At 43.2% G+C, this 21,044-nt stretch overlaps 1 protein-coding gene across 2 annotated transcripts in view; it reads right to left on the bottom strand.

The window, feature by feature from the left end:
• LOC147891425 (choline-phosphate cytidylyltransferase 2-like) overlaps positions 1–21,044 on the bottom strand; it is a 125,323-nt gene that overhangs the window by 71,945 nt on the left and 32,334 nt on the right. For both annotated transcript variants that reach the window (XM_087389317.1, XM_087389316.1), the window contains exons 3-5: positions 19,133–19,228; positions 7,601–7,643; positions 7,308–7,463 (exon numbers count right to left, since the gene is read on the bottom strand). In XM_087389317.1, the coding sequence (XP_087245443.1) occupies positions 7,308–7,463; positions 7,601–7,643; positions 19,133–19,228 (295 nt within the window). The remainder of the gene's footprint in view (positions 1–7,307; positions 7,464–7,600; positions 7,644–19,132; positions 19,229–21,044) is intronic.

Here is a 21,044-nt window from a genome sequence, read left to right as displayed (position 1 = left end):
CACCTAGGACACTTAGTCCTAGGTCTAGATACAAGTACTTTGTACTCTTTATTTTTCTATTATCCTAGTTGACGTAGCAGAGGCTATGCAAGATATGTGGATGCCCAATGGGATGTGAAAGGCCCCAGTTGTAAGAAGGAATGTTCATTTCTCATATAATTTTTAGACTCTTTGTGCGACTTTCATGATAGAGTTACCTTACCTTGCGTGACGGCGTTTATCATCGACCCTTGTACCTTCCCTCTCTCTTTTGCTATCGACCCTTCAGTGATATCAAAGCCCAGATCTTCTTCATGCGCACCCTTTCCGTACAATCCGTACCAGCTGCCCGTACAACCGCCGTACATTGCTGTACTTGCGCCATCGTACAACATACTTGCATTCAGTCTGTGCCACCGTACGTATCTGCACTTACCTCCCGTACGTATCTGCAAGGTATATTTCGTACGCAGTACCTGTTACGCACATGTGTCGTACGTCCGTACTTGCACCGTCATACAGAGTACCTACGTTCCGTACATCAGTACCTGCATCACCGTTCATCTTCCGTACAGGCATACGGAAGGTCTAGTAATTGATTTGTACCTGCACTGCGTACTTGTCAGTACTGCACGTCGTACCTGCACGTGGGAGCCTCCGTACTTCAACCGTACTTCAGGGCTTCGTACTTCAGCCGTACACCCTACTTTGTACGGTGTACTTGATCCGTACAATCACTGTACATTGTACTTGAGCTGTCCGTACAGCTAGTACTTCTTTCGAGATCTCCATACAGGTTTTGCACGTACAAGGTCATATTCAGGACGTTGGTATTTTTTTGGGGCTTCCAGTTCTTTTCACCTTCTTTGGTTGCAATTTCTTGCAAGAACATTGGGGCTTTCGAGTTTGGTCTGCAATCTCTTGTTTGTTTGCTGTACGTTGGGTCAGATTGCAGGACATTGAGTCAAGTTATCATACATTGCGTCACATTTCCAAAAAATTTCAGCAAAATTTGGGGCTTTTCTGCATTTGCCCTCTTTTTGGCCTATTTGCCCTCATTAAATTTGGGGCTTTTGCCAGCTTTGCTGTTTTTGCAGTGAACATTGCCTGCCACAGTCACAATTGGGTCAGATCTACATTTGCCCTTTGATTTGGGTCAAAATTTTGCAGATATTTGCTGTCATTTTTGGACAGCCAGTTTTTTTGCAGCGATAGCCTTGAGGCTTTAGGGTTTTCAGGTCTCTTTTAGGGTATCAGATTTACTATGGCTGGGAACAATCAAGACTTATTTGGTGTTCTTTGTGAAGATGATAAGTTGGATGACACCAACTATCCAATGTGGTCTTATCTCATGAAACATATTCTTGTTGCAAAGCATTTGTGGAATATTGTTTCTGGGGTTGATCTGAGGCCAGCCAATGCTACAGTGGTTGCCTCTACTGCTGGTCCCTCTGCAGGGGGTACTTTTCCTGATGCCTCATCTTCTAGCACTTCTGCTACTACTCTTCCAACTCAGGAACAGTCAAGATGGGATGCAAGAGATGCAAATGCACATTCATGCATTGCTTTATCATGCAAGAGAATCATTACTCCACACATCCGGTCTTGCAGGACAGCAAAGGATGCTTGGGATAAATTGGCTTCTCTCTATCAGATTCGCAATGAAGCACGTGTTGCATATTTGGGAAGGCAATTACAGGAAGTCAGTATGACTGAAGGTGACTCTATGGATGCATACCTGACAAAGGTCAAGGACCTCACGGAACAACTTGCCAACATTGATGAGGTGGTGCCAAATTCACAGCTTGTCAATACCACACTGAATGGACTGCCAGATACATATCAAGGGTTTGCTACAACCCTTCGATTAGTGGCCATGGGTAATCCAGACCACTATTCTTTTGATCAGCTAGCTACTTTGCTTTTGCAGGAAGAGCAAAGTCGAGCTAATAGACAAGCCATTATTCCTGATCATGCATTTGCTTCATAACAGACAAGAAGAGGCAAGGCCTCCAAGCCTATGGGCAAGCCAAAATCTGCGCATAGCAGCTGCAATTCCTCCCATGCATCTAAGTTTGCTCATGTTGAGGGGGGCATCATGATGTCACAGGCCAAGTATATTGGACAGCTCCTTGATCGTTTTCAGTTCGAGGATTGCAAGCCAATCTCTACTCCAATGGACCCTAGCTTCAAATTCTCAGCTCATGATGGGAGCTCACCATGTGATATCACTCTTTATCAGCAGGCTGTTGGATGCCTTATTTATTTATGTCACACCAGACCTGGCTTACAGTATGCAGTATCTCAGCTCAGCAGATTCATGCACATGCCTAGTTCACAACATTGGCAGACAGTGAAGAGAGTCTTCAAATATCTCAGAGGCACTCAGGATTTAGCCCTCTTCGATGGTGATCAGGGTTCACTTACCATGCATGCTTACAAAGATAGTGACTGGGCAGGATGTTCCGACACCAGAGTGTCACATACTGGCAATTGTTTTTTGCTTTGCAATTCATGTATCTCTTGGCTCAGCAAGAAGCAACCATCTAGTTGTGAGGCTGAGTACAGGGCAGCTTTCACCGCTACAGTAGAGTGTGTTTGGCTTCGACACTTACTTACAGATCTTGGTATTCGCCAGACATCCTCCACTATTGTCTACACTGACAGCCAGAGTGCTTTGGCGATTGCGCGTAACCCAGTGTTTCATGCGCGTACCAAGCATATTGAAGTTCACTATCATTATGTTCGGGAGCGGTTGTCAATAGGAGACATAGAGTTGTCCTATCTTCCCACAGAGGACAACATAGCAGATATGTTTACAAAGGCACTTCCTCGTCCCAAGTTCGAAATCTTCCGATAGGCTTTACACTTGGTTCCCTTTGTTACATGATCTGACATCCCTTGTACATTCATAGGTGGCTATATCCTTTTGGATGAACATGTGCCACCATGACCACAAAATACTAGGTATTCTGAGACGTTTCAAGAGTACTTCAGCCCATCCCATGGAGGGGGGTTTGTAGACCATCTCCTAGTGGTTCTAGTCATGCCCTATAAGCCATGGTATGTGCCTTGTAGGTATAAATATAGGCACTTGTAGTGTTAGTACCTTTTAGGCCACATAGGACACTTAGTCCTATGTGACACCTAGGTCTAGATACAAGTACTTTGTACTCTCTATTTTTCTATTATCCTAGTTGACGTGACGGCGTTTATCATCGACCCTTGTACCTTGTACGTACCCTCTCTCTTTTGCTATCGACCCTTCAACCAAGAACTAGTGAAAATGGCGCTGGAATCAGCCGTACCACCCCTCTCTCTTTTGCTATCGACCCTTCAATCAAGAACTAGTGAAAATGGCGCTGGAATCAGCCGTACGACACCTCAGGAAGCGTGCAAGAGTACAGGAAATGATTCACAACAAGAAAAAGGATGTTGGATGAGAAAGAAGAAGACAGTACACAACTAGGGACACAACTAGGGCAGAGAAATAAGGGCTGGACCCCCCCGCGAAGGTCTTTTTTGCAATAGAAATAAACTTTGTTTTGTACAACTAGCTCTGAAAAGAGCATGCAGCTGAGTGTAATCTTGACTAAATCTAGGAGCTCCGAGGCCCCTTCTTTTATAAACTTGGCCTAGCTAAAAGCTAGACCTGCTTTTCTAATGCTACTTTTAACAAAAGCTAAGCTTTCATGCTTTTAGCCTACCTAGGGTACTTTTTGCCTTGTGGGACCTGCTTTTTGCACTTGCTCTAGCTTTTTGAGCCTCTTTGAAATCCTACACAAACTCCAACACTCTAACCCATTAAAGGTTAGTGAAATGCATGCATTCCTAGTTCTTGGACTAATCCTAGACCCTTGTGGGTGTTCCCACAGTTCTCTTTTACCGATGCAAAGCAAAAGTAAAACAATAAAACTTATTTTTAGTTAACCAAAGTCAACATTCTTTGACCGAAGTCAATTCTAATAAAGAATATACTTTATTTCTTGAGAGAAGTACCAAATGGTGACAAAGTCTCTCTATGTGGAACCAATCCATCTCCGATAAGTCTAACCCCACAAAGGACTATCATACATCCTTGTCGGGCGAACCGATGAGTCAAAAAGAAGAGACTTGGTTCAGGAATCCTATGGAAGCACTAGTGCTCGAGTCTGGCGAGTGTGATGTGCCCTACTTAAAAAGGCTTGCATAGATGCATTGCGGTCCTTATTGGATGCACTGATAGGCTCAAATTGCCATATGGGATGCTATTTTTATGGACGCTTCCGGAGCTCTGTCGAAGGTAAATTGCTCTTTGTGTGTAGCTGCTCGAGATGTGTTGAATATCATAACTTTCTTGTACCCAAGTTGACCTTCACATCATGTGTATCACAGAAATACTGGAGCGCATCTAAATGTTGTTGGAGACCCTCAACTGAGGAGGAGAGTAGGACCACGTCAACTGCGTATAATAGAATTGGAATAAAAGAGCCAGCTGACGAAGAACCTACACCGTGATGAGGACTCGAGCTCATCAATGTACAAGCCAAACAAGGTCGGTGATAACACACAACCTTGTTTGACTCTGATTATGCTTGATGATCTCGTCTACGTCGGGCTCGTGGTACAATATCTCATATACTTTATATATTATGTATTCTTAATGAATAACTAGAGCGTGTCTCTAGGCCAAACTCCAATCAAAATCTCAAAACATTTCAAACAAAAAACTCTGAAATACATTTTGCAAAACGTTTCTGGTAACTTCTTTGCTTCTTCTTTAGCTCCCCCCTCCTTACTAAAGCTAACACCTAGATTGGGCCCAAGGTGGAGAACAATCCAATTAGCTAGGGGAGGAGGAATAGGGAGTTCATTTGAAAGGGGGAGGCTGAGCAAAAGCGTGAGAGAGGTGGCGGGGGAGGAGGAGGGTGGGCTGCGCAAAAGCAAGAGAGGTGTGCCCTGAGCTAAGCGAAAGTGGAAGCGGGAGAGGAGTGGGTTAAGGCTGAGCGGAAGAGCACTAGACTGGGCTCGGCTGAGCGGAAGCAAGAGAGGGGACGGCTGAGCTAAGAAGACACGAGAGAGAGAGAGAGAGAGAGAGAGAGAGAGAGAGAAAGGTATTAACGTTAGTCCTCAGGAGACCTCGTGGATCTATGAGAGAGACTATATTAAAGTCCACGAGAGACCAAAAGGTCTTTAAAAAACCCAGTTAATACATCATTCAGGCGGGGCACAAGGTAGTTCCTAGGGGTCCATAAAGTGACTCCGAATTGTTATAAGGACTTACAGTGTAGTCTGAAAATTAAGACAACATACATCACTATAAGCCAGAGGATCTTCTGGTTTTCATTTAGACTCCTTGATGGGCCGACATCCCTCACAAGATATTGGCCATTTTCATCCTTTCTAGCACACTTGACCTTATTCCGTCTCCTTTTGGTACAATTAAGCTCATGTGAAATCTTCCGCTATCCATATCTTGATCCCTTTCAACTTGCGACGAAGCTTGCTTCGCATATACCGTGTGCTAAGTGTAATTATGGCATGCCCTCCATGGAATCAGCCCCATTTCGGCCGTTCAATGCTGGGGTGGCAGCTTTGATGTGTGCTAGAGCCTCATTGTATATATCCTCATTGAACCAGCCTTCACGAAGGCCTCCTATCCTGATCTTCAGTGCATTGCTACGTTTGTCTTCGTGCTCCTTAATCTCAACCTAAATGTCAGTTTTATTTGCCTTTGTATCCATCTCTACAATCACTTCCTTCTTGATTGTTTGCACTTCTGTGTGAACAAGATTCTTGATTGTAGAGACTAATTGAGGAGTAGGGGGTAAGGCCTTGCAAGTCTGCATTACCTCAGCGATTACAGCTTGCTTCCCAAGCCCTTCGAGGTCCTGGAGGTTTAGGCTACCAAAGCTGCCATATGTCGTACTCCTTGTTGTAGGTTAAGCGAGAAGACGGGGGCCCTTGCAAGGGGCTTTCGTGAGAGGAGGGAAGGTGTTGGCGAGGGGCAGGAGAGGCGCTGTTGCGAGAGGCAAGAGGTAGGTTGCTACAAGGGGCAGAACTTGGAGAGGCGGAGAGTGGGAAAGGGTTACACTGCTGCTGCGGGCTGCTGAGAAGGGGAGGGGAGGAAGAGAGAGAAGAAGAGAGTGGGAGGGAGTGCCACCCCACCGCAGGTTACTGAGAGAAAAAGGGCAGATAGGCGGAAAGGGAGGCGCTGCTGCTGCAAGGCAAGGAGCTGCGAGGTGGAGAGGCAAGGGACTGATGGAGTGGAGTGCCTGACGGGGAGAGAGAGAGAAAGAATGAATGAAAGAAGATCCATTAATGTCCACGAGAGACCAACAGGTCTATGGGACAACAGAAAACCATCTAATACATGTGCTACGGAGGGCACATGGCAGCTCCCAGAGAGTGCGAAGAGCGACTCTATCTATTTAGAGTACCTACTTAGTAGAGAGCACACATATAGCTGGCCATACCTCAGTTTAAGACTGAGTCTTTTGGTTTTAATTTAAACTCTTTAATGAGTGCTACTCCTTCACGATAAACTGCCAAAGACATAGAGACATAGACAGACAGAGACAAAGAAGACAGACAGAGACAGAGAGACAGAGAGACATAGAAAGACAGAGACAAAGACAAAGACAGAGACAGAAAGAGAGAGAGCGAGAGAGAGGGTAAGAGCGGAGGGCAGAGAATTCCCATAGAGGAGGAGGAGATAAAAAGTCAAGTCATGTGATGCCTACAAATGAGTGGGAGTGAGGCTCATTTAGTTAATTCTGCTTATCACATTTGGCAGCCCTCCAGAAGATGCTGTCCATAAAGGTAAGGCTGCCTGCCTTTCTAAGACTCTTTCCACCTTTACATTGAATGTACGGTATGGCAAGTTCTTCTTGAATGAGAATGCATTCCTATAAAGGGGTGGATTTGGAATGTCGCCCACGTTTGGAAAACTCTTGAAAAATGGGATTAGTCTCGAGTGTGACAAGTGGTGCAAGCATGTGGCAAGGTTTCAGTCTTTGCATGATTCCTTGTTGGATAGTAGCACATGAAAGACGCTGAGGTGGTCACAAGTGTGACTTGTTGAGCGGTGCCAGGTGTTATACCCACAAACCACATCTTGAATTGCCAGACAAGATATCTTTCAATTAGGCTCAGGCTGTAGCAAGGGGCACATAGGAAACAAGGCATAACAAAGAAAGAACACACAAAAAAGAATTTACTGTAAATCTGTCAAACAAATCAAACAACTGCAGAGATGGTAGGTCCTACTCTAAGGTTCAAATTACTCATAGTGCTGCCAAAAGCCATTTTATATCCAAAAGATGACCAGAACTTGAAAACAAACTCACCTTGACATAACTCACACCAAGATCTTTCCTCGAGTACCCACGTGCTAGGTTGCGCATTACATATTCATTGTAATCTTTTACTATACGCATGATAATGTCCGAAGTTGAAATGCCGTCTGTCCGCTTCGTCTCTTTAAATTTACCAGCAGCCTTGACCTGTTGTGATTACCACTATGTTTCACAATGGATATGCACACTGAAGAATGATAATAGGTAGGAAAACAAATAAACAACCAATAAGCCAAAACCCTCAATGCCTAAGAGAAATCATACGTAGTTTTCATTCAACTCACAAATTCATAGACATCCTTGCCCGCCCCACTAGCATCAGCATATCTGCATGTAAAAGGCCAAGATAAGGCATTTGATTTATAGATAAGCAGCAGGCCCACTGCAGGAGTTCGCAGAAGATGTAGGGCCCACATATTGATCGCAAGAACAAGAAACTTAGAAAGCTTCAGAAATTTAACAAAATCCAATACACATGAACTCAAAATTATGAGAATCCAATCACGCAGCAGTAATCCATTGACTCCACCTGAATCCTGAAAATCGCAGCCATGAATCCCTACTCATGTCATTCGCACCCCATCATATTATTTTTAAAGGCCAAATAAGAACCTACAATTAATAAATCTTGTACCAGGAAAAACAGAGGATTGTTCCATATGGATTATTGACTGAGACCAGAGTCTGACTGACAGCAAATGGACTTTTGCCGATCCCATTGGCCAAAAAAAATAGTGACACATCAAAGAGAAAAATGAGCAATAGGCAATCTAGGGATGATGAAGAATCACGTAACACCTATGAAGCCAACCAAACTTCCAAAACAGTAGGTTGTAATGACAGCAATCCATGTACAAGATGGCCCGGCCATAGAATTCTTCAATTGGAACTTCATTCAAAGATGAAAGACTTTACAATTGGGGTATGTCCCAGCATTGGAAATGCTACAAAGGGAAAATATGAGCTATGAATGAATGTTTCCTATCAACAAACTGGCAGAAAGGTTCGAATATTAGGGCCACTTTCCACTTACGAGCCCCCCATATGAGGAGGAAGATGATTTGCGGCATAAAGTGGGTTAGTTTAGGGCTTCCATGTGGGTAGCAGATTGACGCAGCAGGACTGTATGGAAGATACAGGTCGGCAGGACAGATACAGGCCAGCAGGACAGGAGGACTAGTCAGCAGGTACTGCAGATACTGTGTCAGGTACAAGATCCTGGAGAGGGCAGATGGGCTGGGCAAAAAGCTGGCTGGCCTGCAGGAAGTCCCTTAGATAGACAAGGAAACAGGAGCAGCAGGTCGGCTGACTTGGCTGCCAACAGACGGGGTTGGTTGACAGAGTGCCAGTCACTGGGATCTGATTGGGGCGCTGTTGGGAGTCTTGGTACTCCAGTGCGCCTCATCTTGTTGGAGCAGATCGTCCATAGATCCAAAGCATACCTAGGTGCAGACATACACTGTAGGATGTGCACAGGAGGAACTCTCTCAGCAATGACTCAGGAGCAGAACTTTGCAGAAGTGTTCTACCTTTGGAAGCTACTGAAGCCTTCAAAGAGGCATGTGGCAGAAGAGGAGTCGTCCACTTCTTCAGATAGTGCAGCAATCGGAGCCAGGCTTGGTACCTTACCTCAGTGATTGTTTACAGAAGGTGATGCTACATCTGTTGGCAGTTTTTTTACATGGTATATCTCTATGGGTATTCCATTTTGACTCTCCATCTGAGTTCTCTTTCAGATCTTTGTTGCTCTCTATACAGTTGAGTAAGCACACACAGTGAAGTTGTGTCCTTAAAGTGTCTTTCAATCTCGAGGTAAATCTTCTGTTTTGCGAGGGAGTTGGGCTATAGCAAGCAACTACCTTATATAAGTTTTCCAACAAGAATTCCTTCTCTAACTTCATCAAGTAAAAATGGAAACTATAGAAAGCTTTAGCTTTTTTTATCATGGTGGGAACAATCTGCCAATAAAAAATCACACACACACACAACTGCAAGCACAACCGGCACCAGTTCTTGTAAACAATGGTCCTGTAAAGGTCATAAAAAGGGTCCTAGGGCATTAAAGGGTCCTAATTTGTTCTACTTTTGTTGAACTAATCCTTTGCATCATGCCAAGTTTTCTGAGATAATATTCTTTTATACAGCTTTTGCACGCTTCAACATATTTTGCTGCAAACTCACATTTTGTGAAAATTTCTCCCGAACAACTAAAAACTTGCTTGCCACCCCCATATTTGAGCTTAGTCCCTTTGGTTGAAATCCAAAACATGTAATATGAAGATTTCTTTCAATTGCGAGGTGGCAATCAAAGTTGTCATGAACGTTGTCAAGGCATTGTTTAAGCAAATGTAATGTTCAATTTTCATATTTCTACATTTAGAGTGTGCATCATTGTAACAAAATGGATATAAACCTCTTATGTTACCCTAAAGTCTCAACCAAGGAAAATAATTTGTTCTATTTCCATGGCCCCACTTACATCTTTTGCATCCTAGTCACCACAGGTCTAGAAATTAGAGCCTAACTGCCCAGTCTAGGCACTTGCTACAATAGATAATAAGCTTGCATCCAACTCTTGAGCGCTAGATATATTACCAAGTTGGCATACAAATATCAGCCCCTTCTAGTATTCCCTCTAACTGTTAACCTAACTCTAGATGAGGTCACGAACAAATACCCTACTGATCTCTTTCTCTCATGAATCCACTGTAAAATGGAGGGCGCTGGAGTTGGTGAGGGCCATGTTAAGAGAAATTGTCACAAATATGCCCTGGAACTGGGCAAGAGTGACGGATTTTCTTATTCATTCAGCGAACTAAACACAGAGAATCACAAAGGATGATGGAATCGTAGTTACAAACAAATGTGTCAGATTTATTTGTCAAACGTCTCTAATGTTTGGACTCAAAGACGGGTAAAACGGAACAATCGCCAATTGCCTAAGCGAAAAAAGGGGGATAATTTGCAAATATCAAGGTTTTGGACCTTGATATCAAACAATTTGCCGCTTGAAGTGCTCAACTCTGCCCGTTCTACCAAACGCACGGAGGGAAAAGCATATCACTACGAAGGGGAGGCAGAAGGGAAGCCATCGGGCCAAACGGAAGTCGAGGAATCCAAACGGGTGAGGAGTTATGAAGTAAAACAGAATTCAGCTGAAGGAGGCTGAAAAACCAGTCCAAAATCTCAACAAAGGGAGAAGATGAGAGAGAAAACCACACATGTGAAGTTTAGAAGGCCCAGGAAGGTCCAGGAATGGCGAAGGAGCATGTAGAAAGCACTAGAGCCACCTGGAAAAGGTACATGGCCCATAAAAAATGCCACATCATCATTTCCCAACAACCACTCTTTTAATCTCTTGGAATGCCTTTGGGCCTAGGGATTAATTACGCTTATGTGCTAGGCACCATGCCATGTTTAATTACACATTATTAAACCCACGCTTGGACTTTTAAAACCAAAGTTGTCACGGTTTTGTAGTACATTAAAGTACTTAGAATCTCACGCCCCCGTGACATACCCCTCTCTTAAAACAGCAAACCAAAGTTTGCTGCCCCAAAACACAGGAGCGAGCATGAAATATAGCATAAATGAGTATACAAGAAAGCCGCAGCTATAGTATACAGAGACAATGAAAATATGGCTAGGAGAGGCATGCATCCATCCATATACACTGCTCAAAATCTATATGATCCTCGGCGATCAATAGTCAAGATGCATCAATATCATGAAGTCTCACAGCAGAAATACTTTCAACTCAGTATCTCGGATGAAACATACAGTGTCATCAAGCGACCTCATGAAATCACAGTGAGCCCGTCTGTACTGAGGGAGTGGAGGTGCTACCCCCCTCTCGAACACCAAGTAATGCTCCAGACGCTCGCTCTGCTGAACTACCTGCAGGAGCCAGGACCGCAGTCGGCTCTAATTGAAAAGCATCAAGGTAAAGCTGCAATATCCCAGGTGAATCTGCTAGTTCACCTTCCTCCATCCATTTCGCATCAAGTGATGGGTAATTTTGAAATTTTACCAAGTAGCGACGGATAACTTTACCTTTGAGCTTTCTATCTCTCTGTGCCAGAATCTGCTCTGGGACCAGAAGTTCATCCTGTTCTTCCACTTCAAGCTGCACCTCATCAGGTACATCCTCGGGAATATCTCCATGATATTGCTTTAATAAGCTCACATGAAAGGCATTATGTATCTTCCAATGCGGAGGCAACTTCAGCCTGTAAGCTACCTCGTTTATCTTTTCAGAAACCTGGAAAGGACCATAGTAACGCATGTTCAGCTTTGTGTACAACCTTTCCTTGCCTTTCTTATTTTTCAGCCTTGCCTTCTGAAAACGCAGCAAAACCCAATCACCTTCTGTGAATACCAATTCCCTGCGCTGCTTATCTGCTGCTCTTTTCTGCTTGTCCTGACTTCTTTGCAAGGCATATTTGATCTTCTTGTAAGCCTCTTCAAGGCTTTCCACAAAACGATCAGCTTTGAAGATTTTCTCTTTTGTATCCAAAATGGGAGGTATCTTCCTGGCACCTTCCACTATTTCAAAAGGTGCTTTACATGTGGATGTGTGCACCGTATTATTGTAAGCATATTCCAGCAAAGGCAAATAATGCTCCCATTTGCTTTTGTGGTCTGAGACATAGCATTTAAACATATCCAAGATGGTAGAGTTTTCCTGCTCCGATTGTCCATCAGACTGAGGGTGAAAAGATGACGAAAAATTCAGCGTAGTGCCCATATTTTCAAACAGTGCTCTCCAAAAGAGGCTGGTCATCCTCGGATCTCTATCACTGATTATGGATTCAGGCATCCCATGATACTTGAAGACATGCTGCAAAAACAATTTGGCCATTTGATCTGCTGTAATTTTCTTTCTTACTGGCACAAAGTGGGCTTGTTTGCTAAACCTGCAAATTATTGTCCACAATCCATCATGTCCAGTAGGAGTACATGGAAGATCAAATACAAAATCCATAGCTATGCTTTGCCATGGTCTATCCGGAATTGGCAAAGGGTGTAACAACCCAGGTGCCTTCTGCCTGTCAAACTTTACTTTCTGACAAACCATGCATGTTCTCACATATTCTTCCACATCTTTCCTCAAAGATGGCCAATAAAAGTATTGCTCCACTGCTGAAATTGTTGCTGTAATTCCCCTATGTCCTGCATATGGAGGAGCATGACTTTCCATTATGACTTTTTGTCGCATCTGATCAGTGACACAGAGTCGTCCATGCATCAAAATGAAACCCTCTTTCAACATATAGTGATCATGCCTTTGACCATCAGAAAGCTGATCATAAATAGTTGAAAAATCAGCATCATTAACATACTGATCTTTCATCACATCTAACACATTGTTGTAAGCAATGCTCACTGCTGAAACACTGGGTTTCTTGGAGACTACTTCAGGCTGTGGTTTCCTGGAAAGTGCATCAGCCACGACATTTTTGTTACCCGGCACATGTACAATTTGAAAATGAAACATTGAGAGGAAGTTAGCCCATCTCATGTGCTTTTCAGACAATTTTCTCTGCGTGAGAAAATATCTAAGTGACTGATGATCTGTCTGCACATAAAAATCAGCTCCAAGAAGGTAATGTTTCCATGTGGTCAAAGCATGTACCACTGCTAACATTTCCTTCTCGTATATCTGCAAGTACAATTCAGCATCTTTGAGAACTCTACTCTCATATGCAACCACTCTGCCATCCTGCATCAAAGTGCCTCCTATGCTGTTCCCACATGCATCACAAGTTACAGCGAAGGGTTTTGCAAGATCTGGCAAGATAATAATGGGTTCAGAACACAATTTTTGCTTCAGCTCTTCAAAAGCTGCATTTTCCTTTGGTCACCGAAACGGTACAGCTTTCTTTTGTGAAGCATGCAAGGGAGAAGCGATTTCTGCAAAGTACTTTATAAACCTCCGATAGTATGAACACAACCCAAGAAAGCTTCTGACTTCATGCAGATTTTTCAAAATTGGCCAACTCCTTATGGCCTCACCTTTTGCAGGATCCATCTTGACTCCATTCTTTGACACTATATGACCGAGAAAATGAATCTCATGCATAAAGAACTCACTTTTCTTGGTGTTTATTAATAGCTTGTGTCTTTTCAACTCTTGAAACACAATAGTGAGGTGTTTCCTGTGCTCCTGCTCATTTTTAGAGAACACAATGATGTCATCGAAGAAAGTGCCCACAAACTTTCTGTGCGCTCTAAAAATTATGTCCATCATTCTATTGAAAGTGGCAGGTGCATTAGTCAAACCAAAAGGCATCACAAGGAACTCATATAAGCCAAATGAAGTGCGGAAGGCAGTCTTGTAGACATCTTCAGGCCGTGTCCTTATCTGATGGTATCCACTTTTAAGCTCAATACGACTGAACATTGAGGAACCTTCCAACCGATCCAATATACCATCAATGCGTGGAATTGGAAAACGGTTCTTAATTGTGACTTTATTCAAAGCCCTATAATCAATACACATTCTCCAACTGCCATCCTTCTTTTGCACAAGCAACACAGGGGAACAATAAGGAGAATTACTTGGCTGTATTAATTCCTTTTCCAAGAGTTCCTTCACTTGTGACATTATCTCTTCCTGTTGTGCCTTACTGACACGATAGGGGGGTATATTAGGCGGTGAGCTTCCTGGAATGATATCAATTTGATGATCCTCGGGCCTCTTGGGAGGTGATTCTTGAGGAAGTGCATCTGAGAAACAATCCTGAAAATCTGAAATAAAAGCAGCCCTTTCTCTATCTAAAGCAGAAAGAGTAGAGCCTTCCTGAACTGGTTGGCTGTCCTCTTTGACAAAAATCAAGTACGCTGAAATATGACGCTTTATTACATGGGACATACAAGAAGCTGAAACTACAGGGATGGACTCCCCTTTCAACTTTACATCAAGTACATGATTTTTGCCTCTATGAGTTAAAGAAATCTTCTTGTTTCTCATCTGCACATCAGCCCCCACCCTGTACATCCAAGGCATCCCAAGCAAAGCATCACACTCTGGCAAAGGCATAATGTAGAAGTCCTCTGCATCCTGATATCCCTGGATATGCATCCTCAACTTGCCAATGATAGGAGTGACAGGTGTGTTGAGTTCAGGGTTGGCCATATCACACATGCCGGATGGCCCCATTTCCCCAGGCTCGATGCCAAGCCTTGCTGCCATATCAGGAGTTATGAAATTCGCCTTTGCCCCAAAATCAAAGAAAAACAAACAATTCTGATTTCTGATTTTTCCCCATGCTCTGCACATCTCAGTCTTTTTCGTTTCTTCTTCATCATGTGCATGTGGCAAACTCCCAATCACATCTGGAAGAAGTCCTGCGGAAGGTTTAGGCCTTTTGCCCTTCCGATCAGCCTGTTTATAACCATTCTTATCATCATCTGACCTGTTTCTTTTCTTGAATGGGCAATCATAAGAGCGGTGTCCCTCTCCTTTGCATATAAAACATTTGTTTTGCTCCATGAGTGACTTTTTCTCTTCATCAGATAACTTGGTACGAGGCTGTTTATTAGGCTGTCCACGCCTTTGACCAGCTTTGAATTGGGCTTTTCCTCCCTTTTGAAATGGTCGTTTGCCATAATTTTTATTTTCAGATTTGATGTCCTTATCCTGGTGTTTGGCAGCCCATTTGTTGTCTTCTTTCTTGCTGTCCATAAAGCCCAAATTCTTATCTTGCATCCATGCATATGCTGTCCTTGCATTCTGAATTAATTGAGTCATAGAACCCACCTTGGTTTTGATGCAATAATCACGTAGCTCACTAGGCAATCCACAACAATACTATATTTGCTTTTTCAAAGAAACATGCCAATAAGAGCTCAATGGCAGCAAAACATCCCAAAACCTCTGGGTGTAATCATCAAGATTCTTGCAAAGTTTGTATGACAAGTCATGCGAGTGTGAAAGTACTTCAACTTCAAAAGTTGGAGTAAGCCAAGTAGAAGAGAACACTTGCTTAAATTCCAGCCAAGTAGCAGGTGCATCTCCATGAAGCATAAGGTTGGTGTACCACTTAAGTGCATTGCCTTTCAAAAATGTGGCAACCTTCCTCATCTTGGATGCTTCTGTAAACAAACCCCCAAGAAATGCAGCATCAAACTGTTGAAGAAATGTGAGGGCTTTGTACCTGTCCTGTACTCCATTATATGTATCAAACTTGACATAAGAACCACCATCCTTAAATTCTTTATATACATTTGATATTGGCTGTCCCAAAGATGGCTGTGCAGCATTCCCTTCACTAGGGAGAGCCATGCTTGGCTGAACATTAGGCATGGGAGCATACGCTGTGGCTTGCATGCCTGGCTGCATTCCCACATTGTCATACATGGCTTGCTTTCTATACCCAATTGGCGGTGAAATCAACACAGCATCAAAGATAGAATTTGTACCAAAATAATCATGTTGCTGCCTCAAATATGGCTGAGGTGGTTGAGCCACATTTATGGACTGCACATTATTATTTTGAGGAGTAGAAATACCCAAACCAAGGCCTTGTGCTGGCTGCTCATACTGTTGCACTGGATGTACTTTTTGTACCTCTTTCTCAAGTGCTCTTTTGGGTGATTCCTCTCTTTTGGAAGTCACTTTCTGAGTCATTTTTGATGGCTGTCCCTCATGGGAAACTGATGCATGAGTGTGCGGTCCACCATGAGAAGCTGATGCATGTGCGTACTCACTCTTTCCGTGCTTGTGCTTTCTTGATTTCTTCTTCTTCTTGGCATTTGTTTGCACAATCTGAGCCAAATTTTGAGCTAGCTGAGTCAAAGCAGTCACTGCACTTGCAAGCTGTGCATTCAACATAGTAGCATCATCTGACTCACTGCTAGAACTAGTATCACCGTTGAGCTCAGTTGTAGCTTCATATGTGGCCTGCTCAAAAGGCATTTGTTGTGCTCCCTGCAGCTGTACACTAGCTGGATCATTAAGGCTTTCCTGCCTTCTCCTTGGAGGAGTTGTGGAGCTCTCTTGCTCATGGGTACTCACCATGTTTATGGTTGTAATATTCAGCTGTCAAAAAGTGCAGCAAAGATATCCTTCCCCCAAACTACCGAGGCCCACCTCTTGAGAAAGAGTGTGTGGTATCCCGGCAATGGAACCAATGAAACCGGCCTCTAATCACTCAGAGGGCAGTGGAACTAAACCTTTAATCACTTCAGCACTTATTTACAGCTCACAAAGCATATATCACAACCATTAACCATTAGATGATCACCATTTGGCATTTACCCATTTGTTCACAAACAAAACCACTGAAAAAGGGATGGAGGCTAGAATGCCCCTGCTCAACAAACATAGACAAGTGCACCTGATTGGCCCCAAACACCATGGCGCCCCTTTCGGTATTTCTTTATATTTCACAGTGAAATGATTACAAGTTGCATCTGGGAGACCTTCCCTACAACTGAGCACGCAGCCCCAATTCACTAAGCCTTCGCAAGGCTTTCAAGCATAGAACACCATCAAATAAGTGCACTTATCCCATAGGCTCAACCCAAAGGCATTCTCTTTTCCGAGTGCAATTCCATTAGCTGTCCAAATGCAATCACACTGCACCCCAGCTGCACTCTCTTTGAGTGGTTTCCAGATGGCATTCACAAAGCTTTTCAAAGCTCCAAAATAAAATCAGCAAAGTACCCAACCAAAGAATGACTCATGTAGCACTGCCTGGGCACCTGTGAGCCAAGAAAGAGGCGGCACACGAGGCCAACCAATAGCTTATGGCAAAAAGAAATTGCAGTAGCAAAATCACAACTCACCAAGCCCTGAAAACTCGAACCAAGTCCTCAATCGCCAAGAGGACATAGTAGCCAATGCCCAATTGCATTCTTAGCCAAAGAGGAGTGCAAAGGCATGAAGAAAGAGCATTTACAAGAGCCGACCAGTCAGAATTCCACTGAAAAATGCAAAAAGAAGCACTTATGTCGCGAAGAAATGGGAGTTCTTGGGCTAAAAAGAAGCGTGCTTCACAGAGAAATGCATTGAGAAGGTTTTGGAGAAGTTTCATCGCCGGAAAGTCCTCCAAAACTGAGAAAAACCAGTCAACCAGCGCGTCGGACCACTCGAAATTCAACAGAAAGCTGTAGCTTTGCAAGAGGAGAGGCCCAGGAGGCAGTAGAAGAAAAAAGGTCCAAAAAAAGCCACTTTTGCAAATTCGACCAGCAAAAGAAGTGCTCAGCTCTGCCCGTTCTACCAAACGCACGGAGGGAAAAGCATATCACTACGAAGGGGAGGCAGAGGGGAAGCCATCGGGCCAAACGGAAGTCGAGGAATCCAAACGGGTGAGGAGTTATGAAGTAAAACAGAATTCAGCTGAAGGAGGCTGAAAAACCAGTCCAAAATCTCAACAAAGGGAGAAGATGAGAGAGAAAACCACACATGTGAAGTTTAGAAGGCCCAGGAAGGTCCAGGAATGGCGAAGGAGCATGTAGAAAACACTAGAGCCACCTGGAACTCTAGGGGGGCCACTGAAGGTACATGGCCCTCTAGGGGGCCCATTAAAAATGCCACATCATCATTTCCCAACAACCACTCTTTTAATCTCTTGGAATGCCTTTGGGCCTAGGGATTAATTACGCTTATGTGCTAGGCACCATGCCGTGTTTAATTACACATTATTAAGCCCACGCTTGGACTTTTAAAACCAAAGTTGTCACGGTCTTGTAGTACATTAAAGTACTTAGATTTCACGCCCCCGTGACAGTTTTGCAGCTTAGGCAAATATGGAGGAACAGAAAGTACCGGCCAACACTCCCGCCACCTTGACCTCATTTAGTGACAAGCCTCACATATACTAGCAGCATTAACCTGCACTACATATCGCTTCTAGTATATAATTCCTAATCCAATGGTCTAGCTCATCAAAAAGGCTCTAAGAAGCCAAAACACTATGGCCAAAAAGGTGTTCCTCCCAACTTCAAAAAGGCTCTAAGAAGCCAAAACACTATGGCCAAAAAGGTGTTCCTCCCACCTTGACCTCAGTTAGAGACAAGCACCACGTATACTGGCAGTATTAACCTGTACTACATACGCCTTCTAGTATATAATTCCTAATCCAATGGTTTAGCTCATCAATAAAGGCTCTAAAAAGCCAAAACACCATGACCAAAAACATGTTCCTAACTCCTACAATCCCTAGAGCAAATACTATCCGACTCTCCACTTTTAGATTGACGGTCTTTTGTTGTGTGTACTTAAAGTCTCATTTGTATCCATGTTTACTTCAGGTATAAACTAAGACCCTCAGGAGTAATATGTAATTTAAACTCCTAATCAAAGCCATGCATTCTCTGTAAGGGTCTCGATTCCTTGTTGTCTAGGCTTTCTCAATTTTAATTGGCTCAATTGATCTCTACTGTGAATGACATCAGGTAAGCTCTTCCCCAATCCACACATTTGTGCCTTTAGAGTTTGCTTTTGCTTAAGCCCTTGATTGGATCCATCAAATTTTGAAAATCTACTTCTTTCAATGTTTGACGTTGCATCCTTGCATTTATTCAAATCTATTTGTACTTTAACGTTGAAAATTATTTTTCCATATGGCATAATAGAAAATTTAACGCATGTTATTTTCCAAGGTTCTTACTAAATACATTTTCTCATCACCACTCTAAGCAGGTCATTCAAATGCAGGTATGTCATACAAAGCTGTGCATAGCTGCCAATAAAGTTAAAGGCATTTTTTGAAAGAAAAAAGCAAATATGATAATCATGCCCATTCATATAATGAAAATAAATTCAAGGTTCTCATCCCTGGGTGTTCATCCTTGAGGCCAAAACTTACGGCAGAGCATCATGTGCTACATAATCAATCTGATGTTTATCGAGGAAGTCTTGGGTGATTACCCATGGTGCATCTGGAATGACCTCATCCACCCACCTGTAATTAGAAAAGCAGAGTAAGAATACTGCCATTAGAACAGCCACTCTAGGCAATTGAACGCTACATCAAACAATCAACATCTTCGGTATTTGATAAGAAGCAGACACCTAATCGGATCAACAAATCCTACCTCAACTCTCTTAGCCATGATTTTGCCCGACAATGTCTCAAACAACTTCAACAACATCCATACCTCACTGGGTGGGCTACAAATGGATAAACTTACTGGAATAAAAGAAGTGCATGCTCTTTGGGTACAATCTGAGAACAGTTACTTTATTAAACATCCAAATGATCATCGGATCATGTAATAACAAAGCACAAGATTCCAAAACATTTTCAAATATCCAAATGATCATTTGGATCATTGCAAATCATCCCAAAACAAAGCAATCATAAGGAAACATCATAATACACATAAAGCATGCCTCTCAGAATCTCTGTTCATATGTGGACATTAAACTCAACAATAAATGTCCCAATACGACATTTGATTAATGGTGCATCATCTCAAAACAAAGGAATCATAAAGGAACTACCATTATACACACATCTGAGAATCACTGTTCGTTTGTATATTGAAAGGAACACTAAATGTCCCCATAAGAGAAATTAAAGCCTACAATTAGTGGAACGGTGACACAAATCTTGCATTATAGGACAAAACTAAGTTCTATTCAGGAACGTGTGGTGATGGCAACACTATTTGAGAGTAGGAGACTAACCAGAATCCCAATGTCAGTTATTATAATTACCATCAACGATACCATACAGGAAAGTCGACTCATCCAAGGCAAGGTGATAGGATTCACTCAATCGTGTGCATGGACGATCTGAAGGCGAAATCCATAAAGGCAATATATACCCTTGCATTTAAAATGAGATCACACTCATGTTTGATGAAGACACCAATCTTCCCTGATTCTTTCGTCACTTGAATTTGCAATCTTTACAAGAACAAGGCCGTGATGGTTTACTCCTGCCAAAATATTGAAAGGCCTTTGTCACCTAAACGAACCAACACATATAAGCTAACCAGTTGACATTTCCGAAATGTCTGCAGAAACTATTTGCTAGAAAAATAGACGTGGGAATATGGAATGAATTGACCAAGAGAGCTATGTCCATTATTTTATACTCCGTCATCCATCGGCCAAAGAAAAATGCCATATGATGATAATAGCCCACCTTATATGTTCAGACAGAGTTGAAAAGTCCAACCCGTGTGACAGAAGATGCATGGAAACGATTTATCATGATAACACCCTATATGAATCTATTATTGTGATAGTAGTAAGTTCTGGTTTAGTAGTCAGTTAAATAATGGGCCCTATTAGTTTATAAAAAAGTCACTCTTCAGTATTTTTGAACATACAATAGTTTTACTGGTTTTTCATGAGGGCATGCCATGTGGCACCCTTGTTCAATAATCCTACCTACAATTATGGCCCACTTCCCTAGGCCTGGCTTCAGCTGTAGTTACTGTTGGAATGGTCACCTGCCCATCTGTAAGCCCCCATATGAGGAGAGCATGGGGGAGGTAGACCTGGAGATATTGGGGCTGTCACATGGGCAGCACATGAGCTCCCACGCTGACATCAGCAGGGTACGGCCCCACTGTACTGGGCTGTACGGAGGCTTCTTTGATGAAGAACAGGGCTGCTGGAAGCCTGACAGAGGGCGGGACCTGCAGTGACCAAAGGCACCTGCCTGGCAGGGCCTTTGGGCCTTGTATGGATCCTGCAACAAGGCTGGAACAGGGCCAGCAGAAGGGCAGAGGCCTGCGCCTATGGGGGCCTGCCACGTGGCCAGG

This window comes from Dipteris shenzhenensis, chromosome 18 (genome assembly GCF_047967505.1).
Source record: "Dipteris shenzhenensis isolate YYH24624 ecotype China chromosome 18, Dip_SZ_1.0, whole genome shotgun sequence".
Lineage (NCBI taxonomy): Eukaryota > Viridiplantae > Streptophyta > Polypodiopsida > Gleicheniales > Dipteridaceae > Dipteris > Dipteris shenzhenensis.
The sequence above is the reverse complement of the archived record's forward strand: the minus strand, read 5'-3'. Positions and strand labels throughout refer to the sequence as shown.